Source organism: Anthonomus grandis, chromosome 13, assembly GCF_022605725.1.
Source record: "Anthonomus grandis grandis chromosome 13, icAntGran1.3, whole genome shotgun sequence".
NCBI lineage: Eukaryota > Metazoa > Arthropoda > Insecta > Coleoptera > Curculionidae > Anthonomus > Anthonomus grandis.
The window spans coordinates 13,712,002-13,737,970 of NC_065558.1; the positions used below are offsets into that span (position 1 = coordinate 13,712,002).

General features: G+C 31.8%; 3 protein-coding genes across 9 annotated transcripts; 1 reads left to right on the forward strand and 2 right to left on the reverse strand.

Annotated features, from left to right (window-relative positions):
* Nucleotides 1-1,536: 1,536 nt before the first annotated feature.
* On the reverse strand, nt 1,537-7,725 carry LOC126744114 (uncharacterized). The gene is made up of 5 exons (XM_050451463.1): nt 7,525-7,725; nt 7,394-7,468; nt 7,132-7,337; nt 1,753-1,875; nt 1,537-1,693 (listed from the first exon to the last, which is right to left on the reverse strand). Exons 1-5 carry the CDS (start codon nt 7,582-7,584, stop codon nt 1,585-1,587), a joined length of 573 nt encoding a protein of 190 aa, XP_050307420.1. The 5' UTR covers nt 7,585-7,725; the 3' UTR covers nt 1,537-1,584.
* Nucleotides 7,726-8,692: 967 nt separating this feature from the next.
* LOC126743737 (uncharacterized) lies at nt 8,693-10,381 on the reverse strand. Its single transcript, XM_050450951.1, has 7 exons — nt 10,240-10,381; nt 9,972-10,170; nt 9,767-9,916; nt 9,530-9,715; nt 9,220-9,474; nt 8,942-9,166; nt 8,693-8,887 (listed from the first exon to the last, which is right to left on the reverse strand). The coding sequence occupies exons 1-7, from the start codon at nt 10,321-10,323 to the stop codon at nt 8,748-8,750; spliced, it is 1,239 nt and encodes a 412-aa protein (XP_050306908.1). The 5' UTR covers nt 10,324-10,381; the 3' UTR covers nt 8,693-8,747.
* A 7,362-nt stretch (nt 10,382-17,743) lies between these two features.
* LOC126744063 (uncharacterized) lies at nt 17,744-24,923 on the forward strand. 7 transcript variants are annotated; one of them, XM_050451395.1, is made up of 6 exons: nt 17,744-17,943; nt 17,998-18,255; nt 23,581-23,622; nt 23,963-24,134; nt 24,198-24,268; nt 24,317-24,923. In XM_050451395.1, exons 2-6 carry the CDS (start codon nt 18,074-18,076, stop codon nt 24,369-24,371), a joined length of 522 nt encoding a protein of 173 aa, XP_050307352.1. In that variant the 5' UTR covers nt 17,744-17,943; nt 17,998-18,073; the 3' UTR covers nt 24,372-24,923. The 7 variants fall into 7 exon arrangements, with proteins under 7 accessions (XP_050307352.1, XP_050307353.1, XP_050307351.1 ...); XM_050451396.1 differs by having other exon boundaries at nt 18,005-18,255; XM_050451394.1 differs by having other exon boundaries at nt 18,018-18,255.
* Nucleotides 24,924-25,969: the final 1,046 nt, after the last annotated feature.

Consider the following 25,969-nt stretch of genomic DNA (forward strand, 5'->3'; position numbering starts at 1 on the left):
GGTCAATTACAAATGCAACATCTTCTGAAAGTTATGGTATGGCCCCCACAATCACCGCACCTCAATCCTATCGAATTACTGTGGGATGAACTGGATAGACAAGTGCGAAAATCATGCCCCACATCAAAAGAAGACTTGTGGAGGATCATCCAAGAAGAGTGGCACAAGATACCTCAGGAAACTTTGGAAAAATTAATTAGAAGACTACCGAAACTCTGTGAAGCTGTTATTAAAAATCGAGGCGGACATGTAGATGAATCCAAAATTTGATTTTCTTAAATTTATATAATTGAAAAATGTATTCTTTATATTCATTTTGTTATAAATAAACCGTTTTATAAGAATAACTGATGGGTTTATTATTTTTAGTTATAACTTTAAAACAGTCATATGTGGGCAAATACTTTTGAGCGGTAGTGTATATCTAAACAAAAAGAAGGATCAGAAGTAATAACATCAATTATTAATCTAGAAAATATAGATGTGATTTTAGCTAGTGATTTTACTAGTTGATAAAGATGCCTGCATTATCAGTTAATAAGAAGTCAACGTTTAAATGGCCACCACAAAATACATAATTAAACTGAGGTAAAAAATTTGTTGTCGAGTTTTGTAGATCTTCATTAGGCATATTTAAATTTGCGCTTAAAGGGCGATAAAGAGATCAAAAGCAACACGTTTTTCTTTTTATTTTTACCCTGTTTCAAAGAGGGATAATCAGACACAGAAATTCTTCATGTTTGGCAGAAAGGCTTAAGGTTGGACCTTTTAGAGATCTTTGAACTTAATAGAGCCAGAGGCAATGAACAGACTAACTTTGATAGCAATCTATTTTTTAACTCCTTAAGTACACACAACCTTTCTACTTCCAATAAATAAATAATATCCTTCTTAAGAAATACTTATCATTCATATCTCTCCCTTCCCCTATCTTCTTAATTTTACCCTTTTCTTAAATAAACTCTTCTCCCCGCGCTACTATAGTACTCTGTCGACGTTCAATAATAATTCGAGCCTATTCGCCTTTATCGTTATAAATTTATCTTTCATGTTCAAACCTTAGTTTTAACTGTGTTTACTAGATTTCGCGCCATTTACTGTTGATTTTATTATCATAATTATTGTTTTTCATGTAAACATCACAGCTATGTAGGTAAGGTTTTTTTTTAAACTTTGACTTTTATTTGTAATTTCGTTAATTTCTGTTATACCTTTTAATTTTGCTTACTGTTGTTTTAATGTGTTTCTTTTAAAAGAGAAAATAAATGTTAAAAATAAGTGAACCCATTGAAATACATAACTATTGACAAAAGATTGGCATTTTCATTTGAGGAGAAAAGTCTTCCCGCCCTGCCCAACCCGCTACATAAGAAACCAATTTTTTTTCCAAATTTTCAAAGTGTCTCATTCCCTTAGTTTTGCTCGGATCCCGTTATCTTCAACAAGATCATCCGCAAGGTCGTAGCTCTTATATTAGCTTCCATCGTTGATTTCTAAAGTATATCCCTAAATGTTCACAATATAATATAACTTAAATCCATTCAAATCATTTTATTAAATCATATAATAACTTCAATAGTGAATTTAAAAATAATCATTGTTCAAAATATACTCAATCCTCTCCTGCTGCTTTGGGGTAAGGGTTATTAGTTCCTTCTTATCGATCTTTGATATAATAGGGTTACAAAATTCCCTTAAAAAAGAATTATACCAATAAGATATGAGTATTGAAATGAAAAACAAACTACCCACCTATGGATCCGGACCCCGTCCAAAGCTCTGGTCCGTAGCAACTCGTGAGCCTTAATTTCCTTGATAAATTGAGCCCTCATCTTTTTGCCGGCGTTTATGTACCTTTGTCTACATATCACGCTACTAAGAATCCGGAAAAAAAAGGTTACAATCATGAGTAGGGTCAGCTTTAGGGTGAAAAAGACGGCATTATATGTGATTTAAAAGAAGCTTGAATTTGGAAAGGGAAGAAAGCCAGGTTTTAGTAGAAATTCCAAATTTTAGTATAGAGGTGGTTTGTTTTTTTTATTTTCAAATTCTAATATAATTTCAAAATGCTTTCATTATCCAAAGACACAAAAATCTTATTGACAAAAATCTACACAAATATAATGAAAATAGGTCTTATATTTACCAACAAACAAGTAGCAAAAATAAGTTATGTAGCCGATTATACAAAAAAAAATAGTAAAGATTTAAACTTAAAAATTGAGTAGTATAGGTGTACATGCACAAAGCACCCAAAATACATAAAGAAAATAACTCTAATGTATATAAATAAATAAAATAAATAAATAAGTAAAACATGGAACAAATTATAATATTTAAGTAAATGTGTAAAACGTGCATACACAGATATGACAGAGAAATATACATATATTATACATAAATAACAATACTAATTAAAAAAAACAGTACTAGTAATTGATAAAATTAAACACAAACTACTTCAACACAAGTATAAAAACAAGAAAACACAAGCCCATACAAAGATCAGGAAAGGAAAACCAATACCTTTAGATAGTGTATACATTAAAAAATTTTTAAAAACACTATACAGTGCATCCTAAAAGTTATGTCTAAATTCATTTAAAATTCAGGGGTGTGTTCGAAAAAAAAACGCTCGGAACCGTCGATTTTTATTTCAAGTTGCGCATTTTTGTACGTGAAGTTTGTATATACAGGGTTGCTCAAAAATAAATTACGACCATTAACTTAATTTTTTCAAATAAAAGCACCTTTTTTTATTTAATTTTTGAAATTCGCGTAGAATTTACGTCTGTTTCATACATCATGTCCTATACCTAAAGTTAATAGTTATCGAAAAAAAGACGACCAAACAATTATTATTGAATACAATTATTTGATACCTTACGAGTCACTTTATCTCTGCGAATTTTTAGGAGCCCTAACAACTATATATTGGAACAAGTAGTCATTTTACGAATAAAATTCCAGTTTACCGTAATTCTTTTAATTTATTTTTTTTTATTTAAAAATAATAAATAATAAATTAGTAACATTTTTTATGTTTTAGAGAATTATTTTTAAGGTTTAATAAAATTTTGATGTTAAATAATATTTATTTAATTGTTTGATAATTAAAAAATGTTGACAACTTAATGTTGGAACATGGGTTGCTTTTGCTCAAATTTTTTCAGTTTTATTAGCATGACGCGAAGATGGCTTTGAATAAACAAAAGTAAGTAGTGCGTTGTCAACAATAAAAATTTTGATGCGTCACTTGACCATTAATAATCAATTACTGTCATTTTTATTACGAGTAAAATATAATAATGGCTCATGAAAAACCTACTGATCTAAAAGTGCGAGAAATTATTATCCGGCAGTACCATAAAGGGAAAACAATGCGAGAAATCTCCAGTGAATTAAATGTTGCAAGAACTACTATATTTAATATAATTAAAAAATATGGTGAAACTGCCAGTATTGGTGTTCACGGCAAAAGTTCAGGACGTCCAAAAGTTGTTTCTCAAAGAAATGTAAGGAACTTGATTAAAATTTGTAAGTCGGGAAGAAGAAATACTCTACGAGAAGTAACTGCAAGATGAAATAGAGAAAGTGCTGTTCTGTGCTATATTATTTTTATTTTTCTCATTTTTTCGCCTAGGCCAAAGAAAACCCATTGTTAACGGAGGCTCAAAAAAGGAATCGTTACATTTGGGCCAAATCAAAACTCTCGTGAACCAAAGAAAATTGAAGCAAAGTTATTTATAGCGACGAAAGCAAATTTGATGTCTGTGTCAGAGATTATCGAAAGCGTGTGATTCGGGACAAAACATAAGCATTCCATAAGGATTGTCTTAAAAGGACTAAAAAGTTTCCACAGGGCGTCATGGTGTCGGGTTGTATGTCAGCTAAAGGGTTGGGAACGTTACATTTTATTGATGGCATAGTAAATGCAGAAAAATATCAAGACACTCTTGAACTAAGTGCAGCAAACTTATATCCATCTGGAGATTTTATCTTTTAACAGGACGGTGCCTCATGTCACACTGCTAAATCTACCAAAAAATGGATGGGGGTCATTGGTCATTGTCAGCAAACAGTGTTATTTTTCATGCAATATCTTAAAACTTGCAAAGTCGTTCATATATAACAGAAACCCAATAGGTCTAAGCATTGAATCCTGAAGCACACCACATATCCTCTGACTGGACGCAAAGTGCTCATATAAGACCAACTGATTTCTATTAATAAGATAAATAAGAACTCAAACCATTTTAAAGAACCTCCTCTAAACCCAATCTATACCTCTAGTTTGTGCAAAAGTGCTCCATAATCGGTGAGGTCGAAGGCCTTTGTTGAATCACAAAATATAACCACAGATATTTTGCGATCATTCCTAAAGATGAATGTAAAGTAAAAACTTTCTAAAAAATTAAGAACAGCATCATTATCATTGATTTACCTTCTAAAAAGCTATAATGCATCGAACATAGGATACCGTTTCTTTTTACATAGCCGACTGTCCTTTTCTTGACAAGCATCTCTATTACTTCTCTGTTACTTTAAATAAAGTTGGGTAACAAAGCAACCAGTCTATAGTTTAAGGAGCTATCTAAATCCCCACTTTTATAAAGAGGCACTATATTTGCAATTTTTAGGTAGGCAAATATAGTGCAAATATAGGTTGTATAAAATCCTTTGACAGGGCCTATTTCAAAGGATTTTTTATATTTCGTCAAAGTTCTAAAAGCTACCTCGGGAAGTTTTTGCAAAACTCTTTTAGAAACAGTATCCCATATGGGTTTTTTATGGTTTTTTAATTTAGACAAAACCTTTTTTATTTTACATAAATCAGTTGGCGGAAAAAAAAGGAACTCTGGAACATGTAAATTTTTAATGGAGTTCTTAAAGTTTCCTTTGGGTTTTATATTAATGGAGATGCATTGCACTATAGTATAATAAAAAATGTAAAGTTCATCAACCGTTAAATTACTATCAGGCAGGAAATTGACATTGACACCTCTAAGCTCATGTACAATTTTCTATGCTTTTTTATATCTATCAAAAGAGAAACCATATCTGTTTCTATTAGAAAGTAGACCTATATGCAGAAAAATAATTTACAAAATTGCCATTAAAAATATTAAATTTTCTTATACTTTTTCTCTTTCTTTGTATAAATCTTAGATCTTTCTTATATAATTTATTTAGACCTCACTAAAGCATTTGATAAGTGTCCATTGACATATACCATTCTTTTAAAAAAATTACATTATTATAATTTCCATAACAGTGCAATCCAGCCATTTGAATCCGATCTTTCAGATAGGGAACAATATGTTCATTTTAATAAGTGTGATTCTGAAAAACAACATTTAGAGTTTGGTGTACCACAAGGGTCAGTGTTGGGTCTCATACTGTTTTTCATTTATATAAACGATGTTTCTTTCTCTCTAAGTCAGAAATTCAACACCGTACTATTTGCTGATGACACTACCTTTTATGTAAGTTATCATCTTTCAGAAATTCATAATATTAACTACCACGCATCAGAATAAAATCTTTTTGAATGGTTTCTGGCGAACCGTCTGTCTTTAAATAATTCGAATCACAAAGTGTAAATTTTTTTCTTCTCAATACTAATAATCAAATCATACTAAAATTAATATTAAATCGCATGGTAATATTCCCCAGCCTTTGTTGCCTTATTGTAAATAGCATGCAAAGTTTCTTGGTGTATTCTTGGATGAGGGCTTAACCAGGGAAGAACATCTGATTAATCTGTCAAAAAAATTATCACAGCAACTTTTTCTTTTTAGAAACCTTGTTCTGGTAACTTCTAGAGAAACCCTTTTAACAGCTTACTATAGAAATTTCCATTCTCATTTAACGTATGCCATTGTATCGTTGGGTCATTCCTGCCATATGGAAAAAGCTTTTGGACAACAAAGAAAATGCATACGCATCATGTCTGGTCTTGGCTATAGGAATGAATGAATATTGACGCTATCCTGTGTATACATAATGCAGTGTCTGTTGCACATCAAGTAAAATTTGAACCTATATAATTGTTATAAAAACAGCCATAATTATCCTACAAGGAACCACACCAATCTTGTATCTGATTTCTGCCGACTTAAGACATCCAGAAATGGCTCCAGATACCTATGTGTAAAGTTATATAGCTGTGTACCAGCCAGAGTAAAGATTTAAAATCTAAACCAATTTAAAAAAGAAATTAAATGTTTAAAAAAATATTTTTTTCATTTGGGGAGTATTTTGAATCAAATTTTAATTTGTCTTAGTTCTTTCAATTTAATGATAGCCAATTTGAATTCTAAACTTCGATATTTCAATTTTATATTTTTATATGCATATGTACAAGCTATGTAAATACTTTATTTGACTTGTAAAAAGTACGTTTTTGTATACTAATTAACTATCTATCTACATACATCCACTATATATCTATCTATGTTAAATGAGGATTAGTAGACTCTAAAATTCATTGCTGATTTTCTTATATCAATTGTTAATAAAAGTTAATGAAACTCTGACAATGGATCTTGAGTCCTCCATAACCCCAACTTGTAAAAACCTATCATAGTTATTTGTTATAAAAATCCTATCCAGTCTTCTGGTTCTCTTTCTGTTTTTCTTTTTAATAAAAAAAGGACACACCACCTTCGTGGCCTAAAAGATCGTTTTTAGTAACATTACAATATACTTCATCACTACTGTACTTCTACTGTACATCACTAGGAAATACATAATCCAAAGTTTCAGGCTGAGGTACCACATGAGTGAGTGTATTGGCATGTTATTACAGACCACCAGAAACTATTAAATTTTAAAGCATTTGTGTATTTAAATTAGTTATGGTGTAATTTCGCAGTTCCAATGTGGTCACCGAGGTTCCAACAATCATTCTCAAGTTTCACATAAATTGTTTAATAATTGATTTAAAAAAAAACATTAAACCTCTTTTCTATCAAAATCATTTTTGCCTAAAATGCACGGTTATTTCAAGAAAAAAAACCTACTATCTGTCCCTACCAAAATTTTAACAGAAGTTTACCCTCTTGCCTTTTTAAATTATAAGCTTAACGATCCAAGGTTAAAATTACCAAAACAATAAAAAAATCTTACTAAGGTAGCTTCAGATTGGTGTAACTGGGGTCGTTACTGTCGTTTGGGGTAAGTTGATATTTGCTCATATCAAATTTGGGCTTTTCTTCTGCTGGCTGTAAATTAAACGTACTTTCTTCCGTGAGGATCAATTCAGATTGTTCCTTTTTGTCCTGAGGGGCAGCGGGGATTTCTGGATTATAATTGGTCGCTTGGATATGTTTTATCTAGAAAATTCACAGTTTAAGTCAATTTTTCATATAACTTTTATTCATTTCCTCACTTCTTCGGGAGACAGGGAGATCCTATTTAAGTGTCTGCTGCTGCCTGTGAAGTCCACTTCTATCACTTTATCACTCTATAAAAAGCTTTAGGTACATAATGATTTTTAAATGTTTTTTTTTTAATACTTACCTGCTGTTGTACATAAGGGCACTTCATTTTAGGAGTTTCAGTGTGAGGTACCTCGGACATTATTTTATTTTAGCTGTAATAATATTTATATAAAAAATATCGGAAAAGCTGTTAAAAAATTATTGAAAAAAATCGTGACAAATTCAAATGTGACGGCGAAGCGACAAATTGCGGTTTTATTTTTACGTAAAACAAAGCCACCATATCATATTTAATCGATTTAATGGTAGCTATGGAAATATATATAACTGATATAAATATGGATTACGCGTTCAACCGCGAATTTATAAATTTTATATCTAATTTATTTTATACAGGGTGTCCCGTAATAACATCGCAATGTTTTATTAGCTACATCTTTGTCTAAAAATAAAACAAATACTTCATATACAGGAATCTTGGAAAGTGAATCGTTTTTATGTAACAGGGTGTTTTATAATTCCTATTGAAGATGGTTTTTTGTTAATATTTTCGCAACGCCTGGTCGTTATTTTTCGACATTTTCATCGTATAGTGCTGTTAATAACTGATTTTATAACATTTTATGCTAAAGTGTATACAGGGTCGTTTAAAATTAGTGGTCAGCAAAGATAAAAAGTCATAACTTTTTTTCTGGTTACTTTTAAATACTAAATATAATAATCCCAGTTTAAACCTTTATTGGATTAACCGGGTCAAATAATTAAGAGAAAAAAAGGAAGCTTTTAAATGCTGTTTCTAACATTGCTATTCAGGAAATGTCCTATTCTTTTAAACTTGAAAAGAAAACTGTTACAATCTTACTCTAAAGATCTGATAAGAGTCAAGTCAAAAATTAATAACATCTATACCACCCAATTATTGTGTAGCCTCTAGCAAAAAATTTAAATATATGTCTGGGAGATTTAGTTTTTTCCAGTGAACTAAAAATCTATAGAGTTTTGGATTAAGAAATTCAAAGGCAATGGCTATCAAACAGTTTATTGATTTGGTTAATAATTATAAATTGAAAAATTAGAGAATATACAGCTGTTACTTTTTGTCATTTGAAGGCATTGGGCTATGTGTTCTTTATCAGTGTTGCAATGAATTTATTATAAATTTTCAATTTCAGTTTGTTTATCTATTCCTAATTTTAAATTTTCTTTTGCAACCTTCGCATGTTTGTAAAGTAATAATGACACATGACAACACTAATAATAATATATTATAATAAATGATTTTTATTAAAAACTTCATAAAATTCAAGCTTCTCCCTCGTTATCCGTAGTAGGAGGTTCAGTTGGGGATCCTTCTGTGTCCGCTGCTTCTACAGTAGCTTCTGTCATTTCTGACGTCTCCACTGGTTCCGAAACTTCCGCACCAGCCTCCGCCGGTGCTGCCGCTATAACAATTATATTAATACCAAATTTAAAATTCCCATAAATAATTAAATTACCCTCTTCTTCCGCTAGCACTGCGGCGACCTCTTGCGTTTCTTCCTTTACTTGATCCTCATTCAGCTCTTCTGCTGGTGCACCTTCAATTGGTCCTTCTTCAACAGCCGGTTCTTCTTTTACCTCTACTTCTTCTTCAACCGCTCCAGTTTCGACTGGCTTTACTTCAGCCTCTCCCTCAGCTGGAGCTTCATCACCGCCTTCAGCAGGAGCAGAAGCTCCCTCCTCTACAAGGCTTAATTAGGCATAAAATAGTAAAAGTTTACTTCCTAAAATAGACCTTCAACAGGGGCAACTGCACCCTCCTCAGCAGGTGGGGCTTCTGGAGGTGCCTCCGCAGGAACCTCATCCACGGCTTCTGGTTTAATTTCATCTCCCTCAGGTTGTGGTGGGACCTCACCTTCTGGAGATGGCATCGGACCTTCTTGCATGTCTTCCATGCCAATAGGAGATTCTTCTGCTGGAGTTGGTGGTGGAGGTACCTCTTCATCCAGCTTGTCTGTTTTGATTGGTGGTACCTCTGGTGGAGTTTGCTCTGAATAAGACAATTGCATTACGGCAAGAATATGGATTAGTTAGATGTAGTATACCGACTAAGGCTTCTTTAGAGGCCTTTTTATCTTTGGGTTTGGCTTTTTGGTCTTTGGAACCAGGCGCGAACAATTTAAATTCGTTGGGTAAATCGTCATCGCTGTGTAGTTGATCAGTAAAGTATATTCGTCTTATTCGTACATTTGCGTGTATTTGAACTCTTACTGTTTCTAGATAAACTGAACCTAATTTAGGATAATTTTAAGGTGAATCTTTAAAAAAAATACTATTTTTACCATAAGCCCTTTTAGTGAAATCTGCCAAATTAAATTGCACCTGATTCCATCCTGCGGCGAGCCCTATAGGCATCGTAGTACAAAAAGGTCTAACCTTTGTTGTAGATTGGAAATTTGATACTCTAAAGCGGCGTCTCATTTCTTTATCATCTGAAGTCAAACATTATGTTTATTTGGTATTTAAAGGCTAAAAAGTTTTGCTAACCTAAAATTTGAATCTCAAAAGAAAAATATTTTTTCATGTTTTTTATAACCATCACCAAGAAGGGCAGCTTGACCCCTAGTGAGGCCCTTGGCTTTATTGGACAAGTGATATAAGTAGTGGCCACATTGGTGCCTCCAATATCTAAGACTAAGGATTTAACTTCATCGTCGATTACTCGTCTTATGTGTCCGTTTTTGACCTGCAATTATTGAGAGTCGTTGGAGTTAAAGAAGAGCAGATACTAGAGATTTCCGACAACTTCAGGTACCTGTTTATCCCATAACGCTAATGGATTGCTTCCCACACTGTAAAATATGGAAATGAATCCACTCTGTTGGGCACTAGAAAACATTTTCTGTTGTCAACTATTTGCGGTTTTGTTGAAAGACGTATGGCAGATCAAATCAAGAGAGAAGGACGTATTCAAAAATTTAGTCACATTCCACAATTGTTGGCTTTGAATGTACACAATGCATGCTTAAAATCACTGCCGAGATAATCATTTTATCACTTTCTAGATTATAAGATAAAATATTTTATCATGTCATTTCATTGAAGAACCTTAAAAAATTGCTGTCGAATTATATTTTAAATACAGTATAATGAACTTATAATGCTTGAAGCTTATAATGGAAACTCGCATGTAATGAACGAATTTTGAAGTCTCGGCTTAAACACATGTAAAATCCTAGGACAAGATGGACTCCTTTATAATCTCGGAACCTTGCTTATAGTGGACTAAAAATTAGTCTACTGTGTCTATCATAAGCGAGGTTTTCCGGGAATCCCCTGAAACGATATTTTCTGATACAATAGTAAACAAGCTTTTGTTCGAGCTCGGGCTTGCAGTTGTTTTGTAAGTGTTATTCGAGGTGCCGTATTCTCGAGACTTTTAAAAAATATGGAGAAAAACGTAAAACGGGCTTGTACGCTACATGAAAAATGAGCAGTAATAAGTGGTATTGAAAAAGGAACTTCTCGGGCGAATGTGTGTTAAAAAATGGGGTAAAGAAAATCCACTGTATAGAATATATGGAAGAATCGTGAAAAAAATCAAAATGATTGAAAACTTAACGACCAAAAGAAAAAAATGCGTTTGTTTTCAGATCCTCAGGTCGACGAAATGTTATTCAAGTGGTCTCAACAAAAAAGGGGCAAACAATTTTTCAGTAAGTGGGCCAATGTTACAAGTCAAGGCAGAAGAATTTGGAAAATTAATCGGCGAGGAGTTCACATGCAGATTTGGATGGATTGACCGCTTTAAAAAAAGGCATAACATTGTGTTTGGAAAAATATGCGGTTCAGTCGATTTCAGTAGAGAGAAATATTAAGAGATATTGGATGACTGGTTGGCTCGTGTTTGGCCTCTGATTGTGATGACATATTTAAGGCCGACGAAACTGGATTCTTTTTATAAAATGTTGCCCGATAAAACTCACAAGTTAAAAGGTGAAACATGACGTGGGGGAAAGATGTCAAAAGAACGTATCACAGCAATGGTTTGCGCTAATGCTTCTGGAACCGAGAAACGAAAATTACTCATTATAGGTAAGTTTAAGAGTTCATAAATGTAATTTGCAATTTTAAATTCCATAAGAATTTTTAGATTTGTTTTGTTGCTTAATACATACTGTGGTTACGAATACATTCTCTGCTGTTTCAGAAGAAATTCAAAAATCCCCGGTGTTTTAAAAACGTTAAGACTCTTCCTGTAGACTATTCTTGGAATAAGAAAGCTTGGATGTGGGACAGACAGCTCTTCAAAAAAAAATGGAAAAATTTTATTGCTATAAAATATATTGCTTATAGTGGATAATTGCCCGGCTCATCCGAAAATTAGACTCCATTGTTTATTTTTATTTTATTTATTTATTTATAACATCATATTATAGTTACACAGTTATAATGAGTTATTACAATATCAAAATTATGCAGTTATATTCCCCTAGATGCAAGCATCTGTATGGGAAGTAATAAATGAACAGTGTACAATAAACATTTTTCTTCTGTTCAACTTATTTAAAGAAAAAATATATACATTAATATGAGCTCCTAAGTATATTTATAAAATAATAACAGTGAGGTAATAAAGTACCTAAACAATTTAACAAGGGAAGGCATCTACTAATATTAGGATACAATAGACTTAAACTTATTAAGATTGTTTACAATATATTCCTTCACTATTTTTGAAAATTTTTTATTTTTGATGTTTCTAATATGTTTAGGTAATAAATTGTACAGTTTTGGTCCTATAAATTTAATGGATCTCCTTCCGAACTCACTACAGCATACAGGAAGAATTAGTTGATTATCTTCATTAGATCTAGTGTTTTGGTTATGGTTTATTGGATATCTAATATTTTCACGATTGTGTATGAAGCAACAAACAGTAATACAGAATAAAGTTCTTATGTTTATATAGGTTTCATTATAAATTTCTTTAGTAGGGTATAAGAATGGTTTTTTAAGGATTATTTTTAATATTTTATTCTGCATTATCTAAAGAGGATTTAAAGAATTGTAATGCATACTACCCCAGAGTAATATTCCATATCTTAGTATTGATTCCACTAAACTTTGCTATATGGTTATAAGCATATTTCTGTCTAAAATATTTCTAATAGTGTAAAATTTGTAGACTAGGAAATTTAATTTTTTTGTTAAATGTGCAGTATGTAAGTCCCATTTCATGTTACTATCAATGATAATTCCCAAATACTTTACATTTGATGCTTCCTGTATTTTATCTGGTAGATTTTGAACATCTAAGTGTGTGAACAATGCTCGATTTATTTTAGTCTTTGAGAATGCAATATAGTTGGTTTTTTGGACATTTAATGTTAATTTGTATATATCAAGCCATTTTTTTACAAGCATAATTCCAGTTTGAGCACATTTTTTTACTTCCTCCCACGTATCTCCGTCAAAAGCAACAACAGTATCATCTGCGTATGAAATAATTATACCGTTTATGTTTAAAGTTGTAAGTGAGTTGATGTACAGAATAAACAACAGGGGTCCCAGAACGGTCCCCTGTGGAATCCCAATTCTCACTGTACATGGGTCACTTAAAGTGTCATCTATTTTAACGTACTGTTGCCGCTCCACAAGATAGTTCGCAAAGACCTGTAACACGGGACCCCTCACCCCGTTTTTCTCGAGGACATCAAGAAGCTGTTTGTGGGGCACCGTGTCAAAGGCCTTCGCCAGATTCAAAAATACTGCTAAGCACTTTTTGCCAAAGTCCAATTTATACCTTACATGTTCAATGAGTTTGTGCATGGCATCGCCAGTACTCAAGCCCAAAGAAAAACCAAACTGGTTTTCAGACAAAAGTCCATTTTTATCCAAAAACCCGGCTGGTCGCTCCTTTAAACACTTTTCGTACAATTTTGCGAAATTAGAAATTGTACTGATTGGTCTGTAATTATCAACTTTTGTCTCCAGATTTAAAAATGGGGGTTATAATGGATGTTTTAAAAGATTTAGGAATAATTCCGGTTTTAAAGATTAAGTTTATTATATATGTCAAGGGTTCAATTAGAAAAATGTGAAGTTTTTTAATTAGTTTTGCTGAAATACCATCATGTCCCGGGGCACTGTTACTTTTTAAAGAGTTTATATGCCTTATTAATTCATTGTGATCTACTGGCCTTAAGAACATTGAGTTATTTGCATTTTTTTATTGAAATATATTTGACGAGTTTGGTATTTTGTTGTACATATCGAGGCCTATCTTAGAGAAGTAATCATTACAAAAATTTGCTTTTTCTTTTAAATTGCAATTATTTTTAGCTTCCATGGGAATTTTAATAGGGATTTTATTTTGTTTTTTATATTTATTGTTATATTCAGATAATATTTCGTATATTTTTTTTAAGTTATTTTTATTTTCATTAATTTTTGTCTTGTAGTAATGGTTTTTTGTGTAGTCAATTATTTTTTTTAAATTATTACGGTATATTTTATACTCTCTTTCTTTTTCTTCTGTAAAGTTCTAAAAATTTGTTTATGAAAAGTGTATAGGCTTCTTCTGGATTGTTTGTTTTAGACACGTCATTCCAGTTTTCATTCTCAAATAAATAATTTAGTTTTATGTAATTTATTTTATTTTTAACATCAGTTTTTACAATATTTTCTATTCTCTTTTTCATTGTATTTCATTGTATCAATTTAGTTTCTTTACCACCTAATGTAACATCAGTTCTATAGCCCATGGCCCAGGGTATCATTTGGAGTTTAAAATAAGTTTATAGGAAACAAACGCTGATGAAAATAATGGAGAATATGAAAAATACTACCAATATTCACAAAAGCATTACTAGTTTGGAAGCTGTAAATTTGTTAAGTCATGCATGAAATGAGGTTTCTTCACAAACGATCCATAAATGTTTTCGTCAAGCCGGGATAGTAAAAGCAACAGTTACTACTACTATGGAATCCAATCGTGAAGATGACCTTTCACTGACCGAGTTGATAAGAATAAACAAATTAATGGTTTTAGAGAATTTTGAGGATTTTGTTAATGTTGATATGAACGTTACTGTAAGAGAAGAATTATCTGATGCAGACTTAGTAAATCAAACACTTTAGGAAGAAGAAGTTGAAGATATTAAAGATGATACAGCAGAAGAAACCGAGGTAACCACAGAAGAGGCTCTTAGCTGCGTACAAATATGACAACGTTATTTTCTACAGGAAGAGAACAGCACTGAAGTGTTTTCAAAATTAAATTAACTTAAACTTATTTTGCAGAACAATTATATAAAAAAGCACTCGTAGCTAAGTAGAATCAGCATCATTAAGTATAATAACTAGTTGATCAGTGGCAAAGAGGGCAATTGCCCCCCCCCAGAAAAGCTAGGGAGAAAAAACATAAAAAACATATATTGAGTTTTGCTAATGACGCAACATATTTAAGTAGTACAATACAAAACGAAATAATAAACGCATGTAACACAAATATTTTACGAAAAATAATAGCAGAAGTAAAATCTGCAAAATATTATGCAATCTTGGCAGATGAGACAACTATATTGCCAAAATAGAGCAGTTTGTTCTTTGCGTTCGGTACGTATGCGATAAGTTATCTATTAAAGAGTCCTTTCTTCAATTTATTCCGGTAACTTCAACCACTGGGCATAATTTAGCAAAAACAATTATCGAAAATTTGACAAACTGGGGTTTAGATTTAAATAATCTTAAAGGCCAGGGTTACGATGGGGCAGCGGCAATTAGTGGTCAGTTTTCTGGGGTACAGGCTATTATAAGAAAGGAATATCCTACAGCTTTATATGTTCATTGCGTCTCACACTCTCTTAACCTTGCTATATCCGATGCATGTTCTGTCCAGGCTGTACGAAATTGCCTGGGTGTTATTGAAAATGCTTACAATTTTTTTAATACTCCCAAGCGTCAAAATATTTTAACTAAAAATTAAATGAAATGCCGGATAATGAGAGATCAAGACGAGAAAGATTAAAACAACTTTGTGCAACTTTGGGTTCAAAGACAAGATTCAGTAAGCGTAATGAGAGAGCTTTTAAATTCTGTGGTATTGGCTTTAGAAGAAATAGCTGAGTGGCCAGACAAAGAAACGTCTACTTGTAGCAAGTTGTTACTAAACACCTTAATTACATCAGAATTCCTCATTACTCTTTATGTAATTGAACATGTTTTTGCATTTACCACTCCGTTATCAAAGTTGCTGCAATCAGTTAATATTGATTTAGGCAAAGCAATATTACTGGCTGAAGATTGCTTAAAAGAGCTTAAAGATTTACGTCATAAAGCAGATAATAGTTTTGCAACTATTTTTGCAGACGCAAAAAAAAATATAAACAAATTATTTGGTTTAGAAATAACAAAACCACGCATAACTAGCAGACAAAAAAATAGGGCAAATTTGAAACTAAAACAACTGAAGAATATTTCAGAATATCAATATTTATTCCATTTTTAGATTGCGTCTTATTACAGTTAGAAGAGAGATTTGTTAAACATAAAGATATATTACAATCGTTTAACTGTCTGATTCCACCAGTAAATAAGAAACTTTATAATCAACTTCAAAGTCTTAAGTATTTTGTAAATTTTTATAAAAATGATTTAGAAAATTGTTCATTTACTATGGTTTCTGCTGAGCTCAAACTTTGGTATAGAAAATTTGAAGCCTGTGCACCAAAAAAATATCCGAGCTCCGCTCCCTAGTAATTTGTGATCAGGATATATTTTCCAATATATTTATACTGTTAAAGATTTTTGTACTTTAAAGTAAGCACAGCAACCCCTGAAAGAAAATTTTCTACACTTAAATTGTTAAAGACTTACTTACGAAATACAATAAGTGAAGACAGATTAAATGGTTTAACTCTTTTGTACAGAAATCTCAGTTAGTGCCGAGGAAGTACTTAACGAAATGCAGCTTAAATCGAGGAAACTTGATATTGTTATTTAATTTTATTTGGCTTTTTTTGGTATTTTATATAGATACCTAATTGAGTTTTGATCTTGTTTAGTTTTTTTAGGAGTCAATTTATTTTTGTTACTTTAGAATAATTTTTTGTTTGCCTTGTGCCTGTTTTACTATCCATATATTATTTTAGTATCTTTTATTTTTGTTTATTTTTGTAGCTTTTAAATTAATAAAAGCATTTCAAAAACTAATAATAACTAATTATTTCTCCCTTCCTAATGAATAATACCATATCTCCAATAATAGGCCAAAAAAATTAACTAACATACACATACATACATATGTAAGTATATTGTATATTAAATGGTGATAAACGATGTTGCCCCCCCCAGGAATGAATCCTGGATACGCCACTGTAGTTGATGTAGACCATGTCAGATGCTTAATCATGATCAAGCTGTTAAAATGTTTTCACGAAAGTCTCATTTGGTGTTTTTTACGTCACCTAAAGCTACCGTGGAAGATGTGGCAAAACTGCTCAAGTATTTCTGGGATAAATTTAGAATTTTGGATGTAATAGCACAGTTACCTTTCTTAGCCTATCAAGTGGTAATATTTTCAGTTACAGGCCATTTGATATGAATATTATGAAGCAGTATGATTTTAGAAAAGGAAATTCAAAGAAATCCATTTGTTATTTATTAAAATATGTAGAATTGAAATACATACCAGCTGCAGGTATCGATATTTGAAAGATATCCTACAGCAGTCAAAGATATACCTTTAGCCCTAAAGGGTTTTAAAATATACAGAAGTGTGCCAACTACGTCAACGTATTATGGATAAGATGGAGTGACTTTATTAGAACTGTCCAGGAAACTAAAATTTTTCCATTAAGTTGGCACTAGGTAATGAATATAAATATTTCGGAATGGTATTGAGAAATGGCACCACTATAGGTTCTTTAAGTCGAATTGTAGCCAAGACAATAGATTTACAAGCCAGCGCAATAACAAATTCCGGCATCAAGTTTTAGTAGGAATAGGCTATTGCTTATTTATTTTCTAGATTTCTGTAAGTATATTATGTATTAATGTTGTGAATTTAAAAGTTTAACAGAATTGTAATTGGGCTTTGCCCGTTTATAAGTAAATAAATTGCGGAGCTTTGCCCCCACCTACGTTTGAAATAAATCAGTTGAATTTTTCTACATACAGTGTTTTAATTCACACCTTAACAAACGGTAAAAACGCTGCAATATTGTAATAATAAGTATTGTGGGTTGCCTGATACGAGCGGTTCGCTGGCAACACCGATATATATTCAAAATAAGTTATTCTGTCAAATGTCTTGGCACAGCTGTTGTTCTATATTTTGACGTTTACTTATTTGTTTTGATTTTTTTTTATTTGTATGAACATGATTAATTTATTATGCTTTCTTAATAAATGTCTCTCCTGAGACCGCAATGCATAAGTTTCAGTTGGTTTTTAATTAATTATTTGCGACACGCTTCTACACAGCTATTTCCCCGGCGACCCGGTTAATGGGTAGGTAATTATTACGTTCTGACTGTTCAGAAAACAAATTACCTTATATTATATATAGCAATTAGAACTAATTTTGAGGGGGACATGATAACTAAAGTAGGCCAGTTACGTCGCTTCCCAGTTTAATTCGAACAATGGATTCTAATAGTAGGAGCGAAGAATTAAAGAGAAAAGACTCGGAGCTTACTCAGCAATGGCTCCAGACACTAAGCCAGATGCAGAATCAGCATATGAACACTGCTCAAAACAGAATTTCAGTTCCTAACGCTTATGCTCTTCAGCAGCCAATGTCCCATAGACAACGCTACTTTTTAAGGTGAGCCAATTCTTTTAATTTATCTCTGTGAGACCGAATAATGTGTGGCCGAAGTGAGAAGACATACAATTTCTGTTGCCCTTAGAAGATATTAATACTAATAACATTTATTTGTTTCTAGAAATATTAATAAATAAATAAACATTTAGTAAGCAACAACAAAATATTACATAAAAGGTAACATTTTTATAATGTGTTCTTCTATGCTGCCTGAAAAATACAGTATTTCTCAGGTATTATAATGCTAAATATCATTACTAATTACAACAAAGGTATATACAAATCTAACAGAAAAGGCTTTTGTATTTTTTCTTAAAAGTGAAAAGAGAGCATGACCTTATTAAGTTGTATACTTCAGAGTTTAATAAAAATACACCCTGAGGCAAATAAGTTTTTAAAACCTTCAGTTCTATGCAGTGGTATTTAAAATCTTATGTGTAAATCTTGTCTTATTGTAAAATAATCTGAAAGGTATTTAGGGTACCTAGACTTGAAAATTCTAGAAAAAAACTGGCATGCATTATCCCAGAAGCAGAAATTGTTGAATGTAAAGTTAGCTTAGGACTGTGGTGACTGTAGTGAGCACCCATATTATCAAGATGAAGTTTCATTTCAGAACATCAATATATCAACACTCACAGAGCTGAAAGTCTCAAAATGTGTGAAAAAATTAAAGAATAAAGAAACTGCTGGATTTTACAGTATACCATATTTTCTCCACAGAGACTGCACTCTTATACTGTCAGGTCCTCTGTGTAAGATATTCAATTTATCAATTCAGACTAATAGGTATATCTCCTGAGGAGTGGAAGCAAAGATCTTGCTAGATCTTCACCTGTTATTGACAAAGGTTTGGTCAAGAACTACCCGCCAATCTCAATATTCACCAATTTGTCAAAGGTTTTTGAAGTGTGCATATATGACAGCCTTTTTCCTTGTGTCAAACATCTTATATCCTAATATTAGTATGGTTTCTTTCACTCTAAATCAACTAGTACTGTTTTAATGACATTTCTTAACTCTACTAAAATAAAAAAAGTAAGGATCCTTTTGGCTCTACTGTAGAACTAATTAAAAGCATAAAAGATCTGTTGCTCTCACCCCTAATCAGGCTTTTTAACCAATGTATAAAAAATCACATTTTTTCAAGTATCCTAAAACATGCCACTGTTATTTAAAAAAGGTGCAATGGATGACATCTCTAATTACACACCAATATCTCTACTTAACTACGTCTGTTCTCAAAAATATTTAAAAAATGCTTCAGAATTGCCCAGTTTTTTAAATCCAACAACCTTGTCACCAATAGGCAGTTTGGCTTCCAAGCAAACCTGAATAAATCAATGGAAATACTAGATCTTTCAACTTTTATTTTCGATTCCTTTGAGAGAGATGATTCAGGCTGCTGGCTTTTGCGGCCTTAGTAAGGCATTCAATTGTATTTCTCATGATATCGTTATCAAGAAACTGCTACATTATTACTTTTACATAAAAAGTGTCTCTCTCATAAAAAGTTACTTCAGTGAATGGTTCCAGAGAGTCCGTGTGGGTGGGGTTGATTTACAGGAGAGCATTGGGGTGCCACTGGGATCAGTCCTTCGACTACTGTTGTTTTTGATTTATATCAATGATTTACCCTGGATCGCACTTTTTTCTGATTTTTTTTCTTTTTGCTGATGACACCACAATTGCCTGCTCTGCTGGAAGCAGTTTTGAGGCAGAGGGTCTAAGGAAAAAGGCACTGTCACACCTCTGACCAATGGTTCTCATGTAACAAACTTTTTCCAAATTTCTCTAAAACTTAGAAAATTACCTTTTCTTGTTGTGTTAGGGATACAGAGGGCACTGGTAAAAATGTTTAATTTATTGGTGTCTTCCTAGAGCCAGAGGTTAGATGGAATGCTCATGGTGATTCTTGTGTCGAAATTGGGAAGCAATATATTCTTGCTAAGAGGTCTGGCAAACTGTGTTTCTCAGCATCACTCAAGCCTTACTACTCCTTATGATACAGGAAGCTCCGGAGGTTTCCAGGGTGCTCTCCTTGCAATGTAAAGCAGTTAGGATTGTGGCGGGTCTTGCCTATCAGGCTGACTGCAGTCCTGCTCTTATTGCCCTAGTGATTGTGGCTATTCCTTTATTCTTTATCCTTGAGAGTCTCCTTTATATTAAAAACCATATTTTCCAATACCAGATTTATCAGCAAGTAGGTACATTCCCATAATACCAGAAACAAACAAGATCTTGTTCCGAGTTACCAACACTTGGAGAGATGCAGGGATGGTCCTAGAGGCCTGGCAGTACAGTTCTATAATCACTTGCCTAAAGCTATAAGAGATCTACCTTTTTGAGCTATTTAAAAGAAACATCAAGTCTCTTTTAGTCAATAAAGTCTTCTACAGCCTTGACTTTTTAAAACACGAATTTTAATTGTTGTGTTCCATTACAATTAAAAACTGTTATATTTATTGTATCTAATTTTTATTTAGTCTTTCATTATTGTTTTAACTGCTTTAGCATGAGTATGTATAATGTATACGTCTGTTACTGCAATGTCCTTTTATTTTATTGTTTTTTTTATGCAACATATTAATTATTTTAGTTTTTAAGTTAGTTAAGGATGTTTAAATTTAATTTATTGAATATTGACCTGTGCAAGTGTTTTCTTTTTGGCACTGTCGGCATTAATAAGCAACAATTATAATTACTTTGGCTATCAAGCCATTTGACAGGATAGACCATGCAATTCTTGCTCAAACTGGTCTTGCACAATAATCTTGTCAAATTGTTGTTCTCCTATATCACCAATAGAAGCCAATTTGTTGAGTACAGTGGATTTAGGTCTAGAGGATATGTTGCCTCTAGTGGTGCTCCTCAATGTTGCAATCTTGCACCCTTTCTGTTCTCTATTTTTATTAACGACATAATCACAGAAATCTCGAGCAACTGTCTCCTTTTTGCTGATGACATGATGATATTTTGAGTCATTGGCACCTGGGGAGTTTTTGATTGGTGCACATTAAATAAATTACCATTAACCTTAGAAAAATGCAAGAAGCTTACTGTATCCCTTTTAATGCATGAGTTTAATTTTGAATATTCCATGCAGTGCCTCGTCTAAATTGCGAGTCAGTTCGCGATTTGGGAGTTATCTTGCTTAAATCTGAGCCTCTATCGAGCTTGCTCTTAGTTTAATGACCTAAATAGGACAATTGACATTTTCAGCCTACCCTTAATTGCATTTAGAAAGCTGATTGTAGGTAGTATTGGTTCTGTTAACGTGTAATAATTTCCGTAATACAACGTGGATGTGGTAGTACTATAGGTGATTCTGTTGGGGACTCGCTGGGGAGATTAGATTGGATTTAATAATTTACTCAAAAATTATAAGTATAGGCTTTAAATTAATAATTTTGCAACCTGAGTTTCGCTATTCTCTAGTTTTTTTACTTTTTTTATATTTCTTAAATGGTATATAATAGTTTATACATATTTTGTATTTTTGTTATGTCATTTAACCTTAAACATTTTAGAATTGTCTTCTTATTGGGATATTCCTATTAGACTATAAAATTTTGAATTACCAGGAGGAAAATCGGATAACAGCTGTGTCATCATTTGCATAAATATTTATGGAACAGGGGAATTTTCCAGCTATAACACTGCATTCTAAGTTGTCCCTTGGGAATCAGATTTTTTAATTGTTATGGCAGAGAGCAGTTAAGTTCTGGCTCATCTGGGCTACATATGTGATGTACAGTCATTTTGTATATGTTTCTTTGGTAAAGTAAATAATTTGTATTTGAATTTATTTCAAAATTCATCATGTTATAAAATGTAGGAGCTTAAGGACTTGTAGCATATCTATAATGACTATAATGAGACGTTTAGGTGACAAAGGCTTTCAAGAGAATAATATTACTGATATACTCTATGATTTTAGCAAAGCATTTGACTGTGTTGGCCATAAGAAGCTGTGATATCAACTGTAGTACCATGGCTACAGAGGTTTATCACTTTAATTCATATAGATCTAACAGAGTGATAGGCCAGAGAGGAATCCTATCTGATATACATATGCAATCCGTAAGCTTGAAATCCTCAGATGTGACAAGATAACTACATTATGTTAGTACAAAAGAGAACAAAAAAAAAACATTTTGTTTTTATTGCATTCATTTTATGTCAAATTAATCAGTTGCTCAGTTCACTCAGTTGATGCCAAGCTACCACTGTAGATAGAGTGAGTGCAAGTTGTTTAGAGAGATAAATTGTTTAAGCAAAAATATGTTCTAATAGTTTCACAATTAAAAGTTAAACTAAAACAAATACACATAAATTTAATAAAAAGTGAACAATAAACGCTATTGCATAATTTTCCAGAACAGGATTTTAAATTTTATCATGTTATGTCGGGTTTGCGATTTTGGAAAAGACGCTTAGGTAAAAACCATTGAAAGAAATTGTTCTCAAAGGTCGTTCATTAATATGGAAATAAGAATAAGTATGTCCTAAGGCAGTGCTTTGTAGTATATATTTCGATAGTTAGGTATCTGATTTATTCGGATTGAAAATATAATAAGAGAAATAGATAACTTGTTTTAATAAAATACATTCAACTCACTGAATATGATTTTTAAAGAATACTGCTCAAACAATCGAATGCTTGCGTAAAATTGAGGAAACAGAGCAAAGATCACGAAAGTTTTTAAATTTTTCCAAGTAACGACGAGTATAATGTTCGTTAGAGCTATCGGATGGCAAAAAGAGGTCTGATTTTAAAACCATGATTTATCTGATTAAAATACGTATTTCTTGGACCTGAATAGCAAAAAAAGATTGGGTTAAATTATATAGTTATTATAATAACCAGTCAAACACTTACCTTTCAAAAGAGATATCACTAAGTACTTCCGAAAAAGTGGGGTAATAAAGTCGTTACTATTTTTGTAATACAAAACACAGTTTTTCACACAGACATATGAAGGACATGACTTGTGTGTTGAAAGATGATAGTACACTTTCATATAGAGTAAATTAGTATTCTTAATAACTCAGTTTGAAATAAACTTTTGAAATAGGGCTGAATATCGCTCTATCTCTATATGCAAAAAAAAACATATTTTTAGATACTATTAGACAATGTAGAAATGAAATTTGTTATTTACTTGTAAAGACATCAAATATTTTTTCAAAAATTAAATCACTATTAAATTATCATTATTATCACTTCAAAATTCATTGCCACAATAATTGTACGGGGCATAAAATTCAGACATGTTTGAAAATTGTGGTCTGTAAAATTAATTTAATATATTTTTATTCCAGTCCTACAACAGAAGAATCGATCAAAATTGTTGGCGTTGATCGGTGAGCTTTCCCTTAATAAAATGTTTATTGTGTATTCTACTATATAGCATGGTGATGATTATTAGAAATTATTATTTATTAACCGAAAATTATTTGTGTGATTTTTTATTTAAACCAAATGCATTATTAAGTTACCATTCATCTAGTTCTAGTAATGCTTGCTGTTTTACGTTACATTATTAGATTCCTAGACAAAACCTGGGCAACATTACATTTTTAGCGTTTAAAAAAATGTGTTTTCTTTGTGTTTTAATTCGTGATATATTGTTGCAACTTTAATGCCATTAATCATAATACATAAAAAAATTTATATTTCAATGAATCATATTTAAATATTTAGGGAGCAATTATCGTGCCAATCGGATGACAGCCAGTGTAGCAGTGTGGAATCAGTTCTAGAACTGAGACGACCTGATCCAGAAGAAGTCTTATCTAGTCTCGGTTTTGGACCTCCAATCAATTCAATTAACGAACGACGAAGAATTCCTGCTCGATTCTGTCAACCTTCTAAGGTATGTACATATTTTGTCTCAATATATGACTTTTAACTTTATTTGTAAAAATATAATTTCCAGTTACTGCCTCATATAGATGTGAACAAGTTCCTGGAAAAGTATTATGGGGAGAGCTACACTAATTACTCAATGTAAGTTTTTGATTGACAAAAAAAAATAATTTAATTGATTTATTTCAGGTCTCTCCCAGCTTCGCCTATTAAACATAAAGTAAAATCTCCAGAAAAAAATTGAGATTACTTTATCTTAAATCTGAACTTGTGTTTCTAATTCACATAAGATTCTTTTTATATCATAGGAGCAAACTTTTAGGCAATATTCTGTAATAATTTTTTTGCTCAATTGTATGTTATTGGTGCTAATAATTGTAGTTTTATGTCTTGCCATTCTTTCTTGAATGTAGACCAACTATTCTTCTCTAGTACCTGTCATATCGAATTTAAATTTTCTATTTTTATCTGTGTGAATCATAAGATCAATATATATAATTATATTTTTGTGTAATTAAGGCTGATTATTACATAATTATGTAGAACGTTAAGATGTTTCCTCAACCTACGTTTATTATAGTTCCCTATACACTTATAGAATTATTTGGGAATAAAATATAGTTAATTACAATAGTATAGATTTGGGCAGCTTTTGTGTTATTTTATATAGGAGACTCGTTATATATTAATATATATTTAATAAGATGTTAATTATTGCCATTTTTCCCACGTTATATTTGCTTATAATATAAGATTTTATTCTTTTGTTTAGCATGAAAATCATGACCTTTTTACACATATAATTTTTGCTTTATTTCCTCTCATTTAAATCCCAATTTGATTCGATCACCTTGAGAAAAACAGATGCTTTTACATTAAATTTAGGAGTTTCGGTTTTAAATATAAAGCAGCACCCTCAGTCACCTAGAGATGGGCAAATATTTAATATTTAGATAAATATCCAGTCAGATCCAAAGGCCTTACTTTTAATATTAAATATTATCTTACCTACTTTTGCTAGCAGCTGAGAAGTTAATGTTCAATAATGTCTTTGTTAATATTGTCCATACTATAAAACTGAATCGAATTATTGTCTAGTTGAAATGAAACCTGTGTCTGATTGGTCAAAAAAAAATACAAATTGTCAAGAGCTTAAGTTAAATTTTCAGAAATTTTATAAATTTTTAGTATTAAGTTTTTCTAACTCTGTCCATTTTTCTCTACAGTTAAATTGAAACTTTTTATTAGTTTTTTCAGCGTTTATAGCGCACGCTGTATAATATCTTATTTATTTACGGCATTACCATTTTACAATAAATAGACTAATTATAGCATACATATATGGTAATAAAATAATAGATAAAGATCACACAACCACTACTAAAGTTCAAAGTACTTACAATATTAAAAATTATATCACAATGATTTATATAAAACATATCACATTACAACCTGCTTTAGTATTACTGCTGTATTATTGCTGATTGGCTACTTAGTTTTCTTTCTAATAGAACACATATTAGAAAGAAAACTAAGCAGCCACTCCACCACCGACCCCCAAGACCCTTAACTTTGCTACCAAAAGATTGTAGTCCACCCTGTCAAAGGCCCTTGAGAAATCAGTATATACAGAATCAACTTAAGCACCTACCTCCATATTTCTTGAAATAAAATTTGTAAATATTAAAAGAATGGTATTAGTAGACCTGCCTTTAATAACCCCATGCCGTTCCTCATTGAGTATACCAAGGCAATTACTGGTTAATTTTGAGTAAACAGATAGCCACATTAGATTTAAATCTAATGTGGCTTTCTTTACAGAAGCTTGGAAATATTCCCAAT

Coding starts and splice junctions, on each gene's coding strand:
- LOC126744114 (XM_050451463.1), bottom strand. CDS start 7,584: ATGTCCGAGGTACCTCACACTGAAACTCCTAAAATGAAGTGCCCTTAT. Junction 7,338..7,393: donor TCTCCCTGTCTCCCGAAGAA/GTGAGGAAATGA, acceptor TGAATTTTCTAG/ATAAAACATATCCAAGCGAC. Junction 1,876..7,131: donor ACCAATCTGAAGCTACCTTA/GTAAGATTTTTT, acceptor CCGGATTCTTAG/TAGCGTGATATGTAGACAAA.
- LOC126743737 (XM_050450951.1), bottom strand. CDS start 10,323: ATGTTTTCTAGTGCCCAACAGAGTGGATTCATTTCCATATTTTACAGT. Junction 9,716..9,766: donor TTTCACTAAAAGGGCTTATG/GTAAAAATAGTA, acceptor ATCCTAAATTAG/GTTCAGTTTATCTAGAAACA. Junction 8,888..8,941: donor AGTGCTAGCGGAAGAAGAGG/GTAATTTAATTA, acceptor TAATTGTTATAG/CGGCAGCACCGGCGGAGGCT.
- LOC126744063 (XM_050451395.1), top strand. CDS start 18,074: ATGGATTCTAATAGTAGGAGCGAAGAATTAAAGAGAAAAGACTCGGAG. Junction 18,256..23,580: donor AGACAACGCTACTTTTTAAG/GTGAGCCAATTC, acceptor TTTTTATTCCAG/TCCTACAACAGAAGAATCGA. Junction 23,623..23,962: donor AAAATTGTTGGCGTTGATCG/GTGAGCTTTCCC, acceptor TTAAATATTTAG/GGAGCAATTATCGTGCCAAT.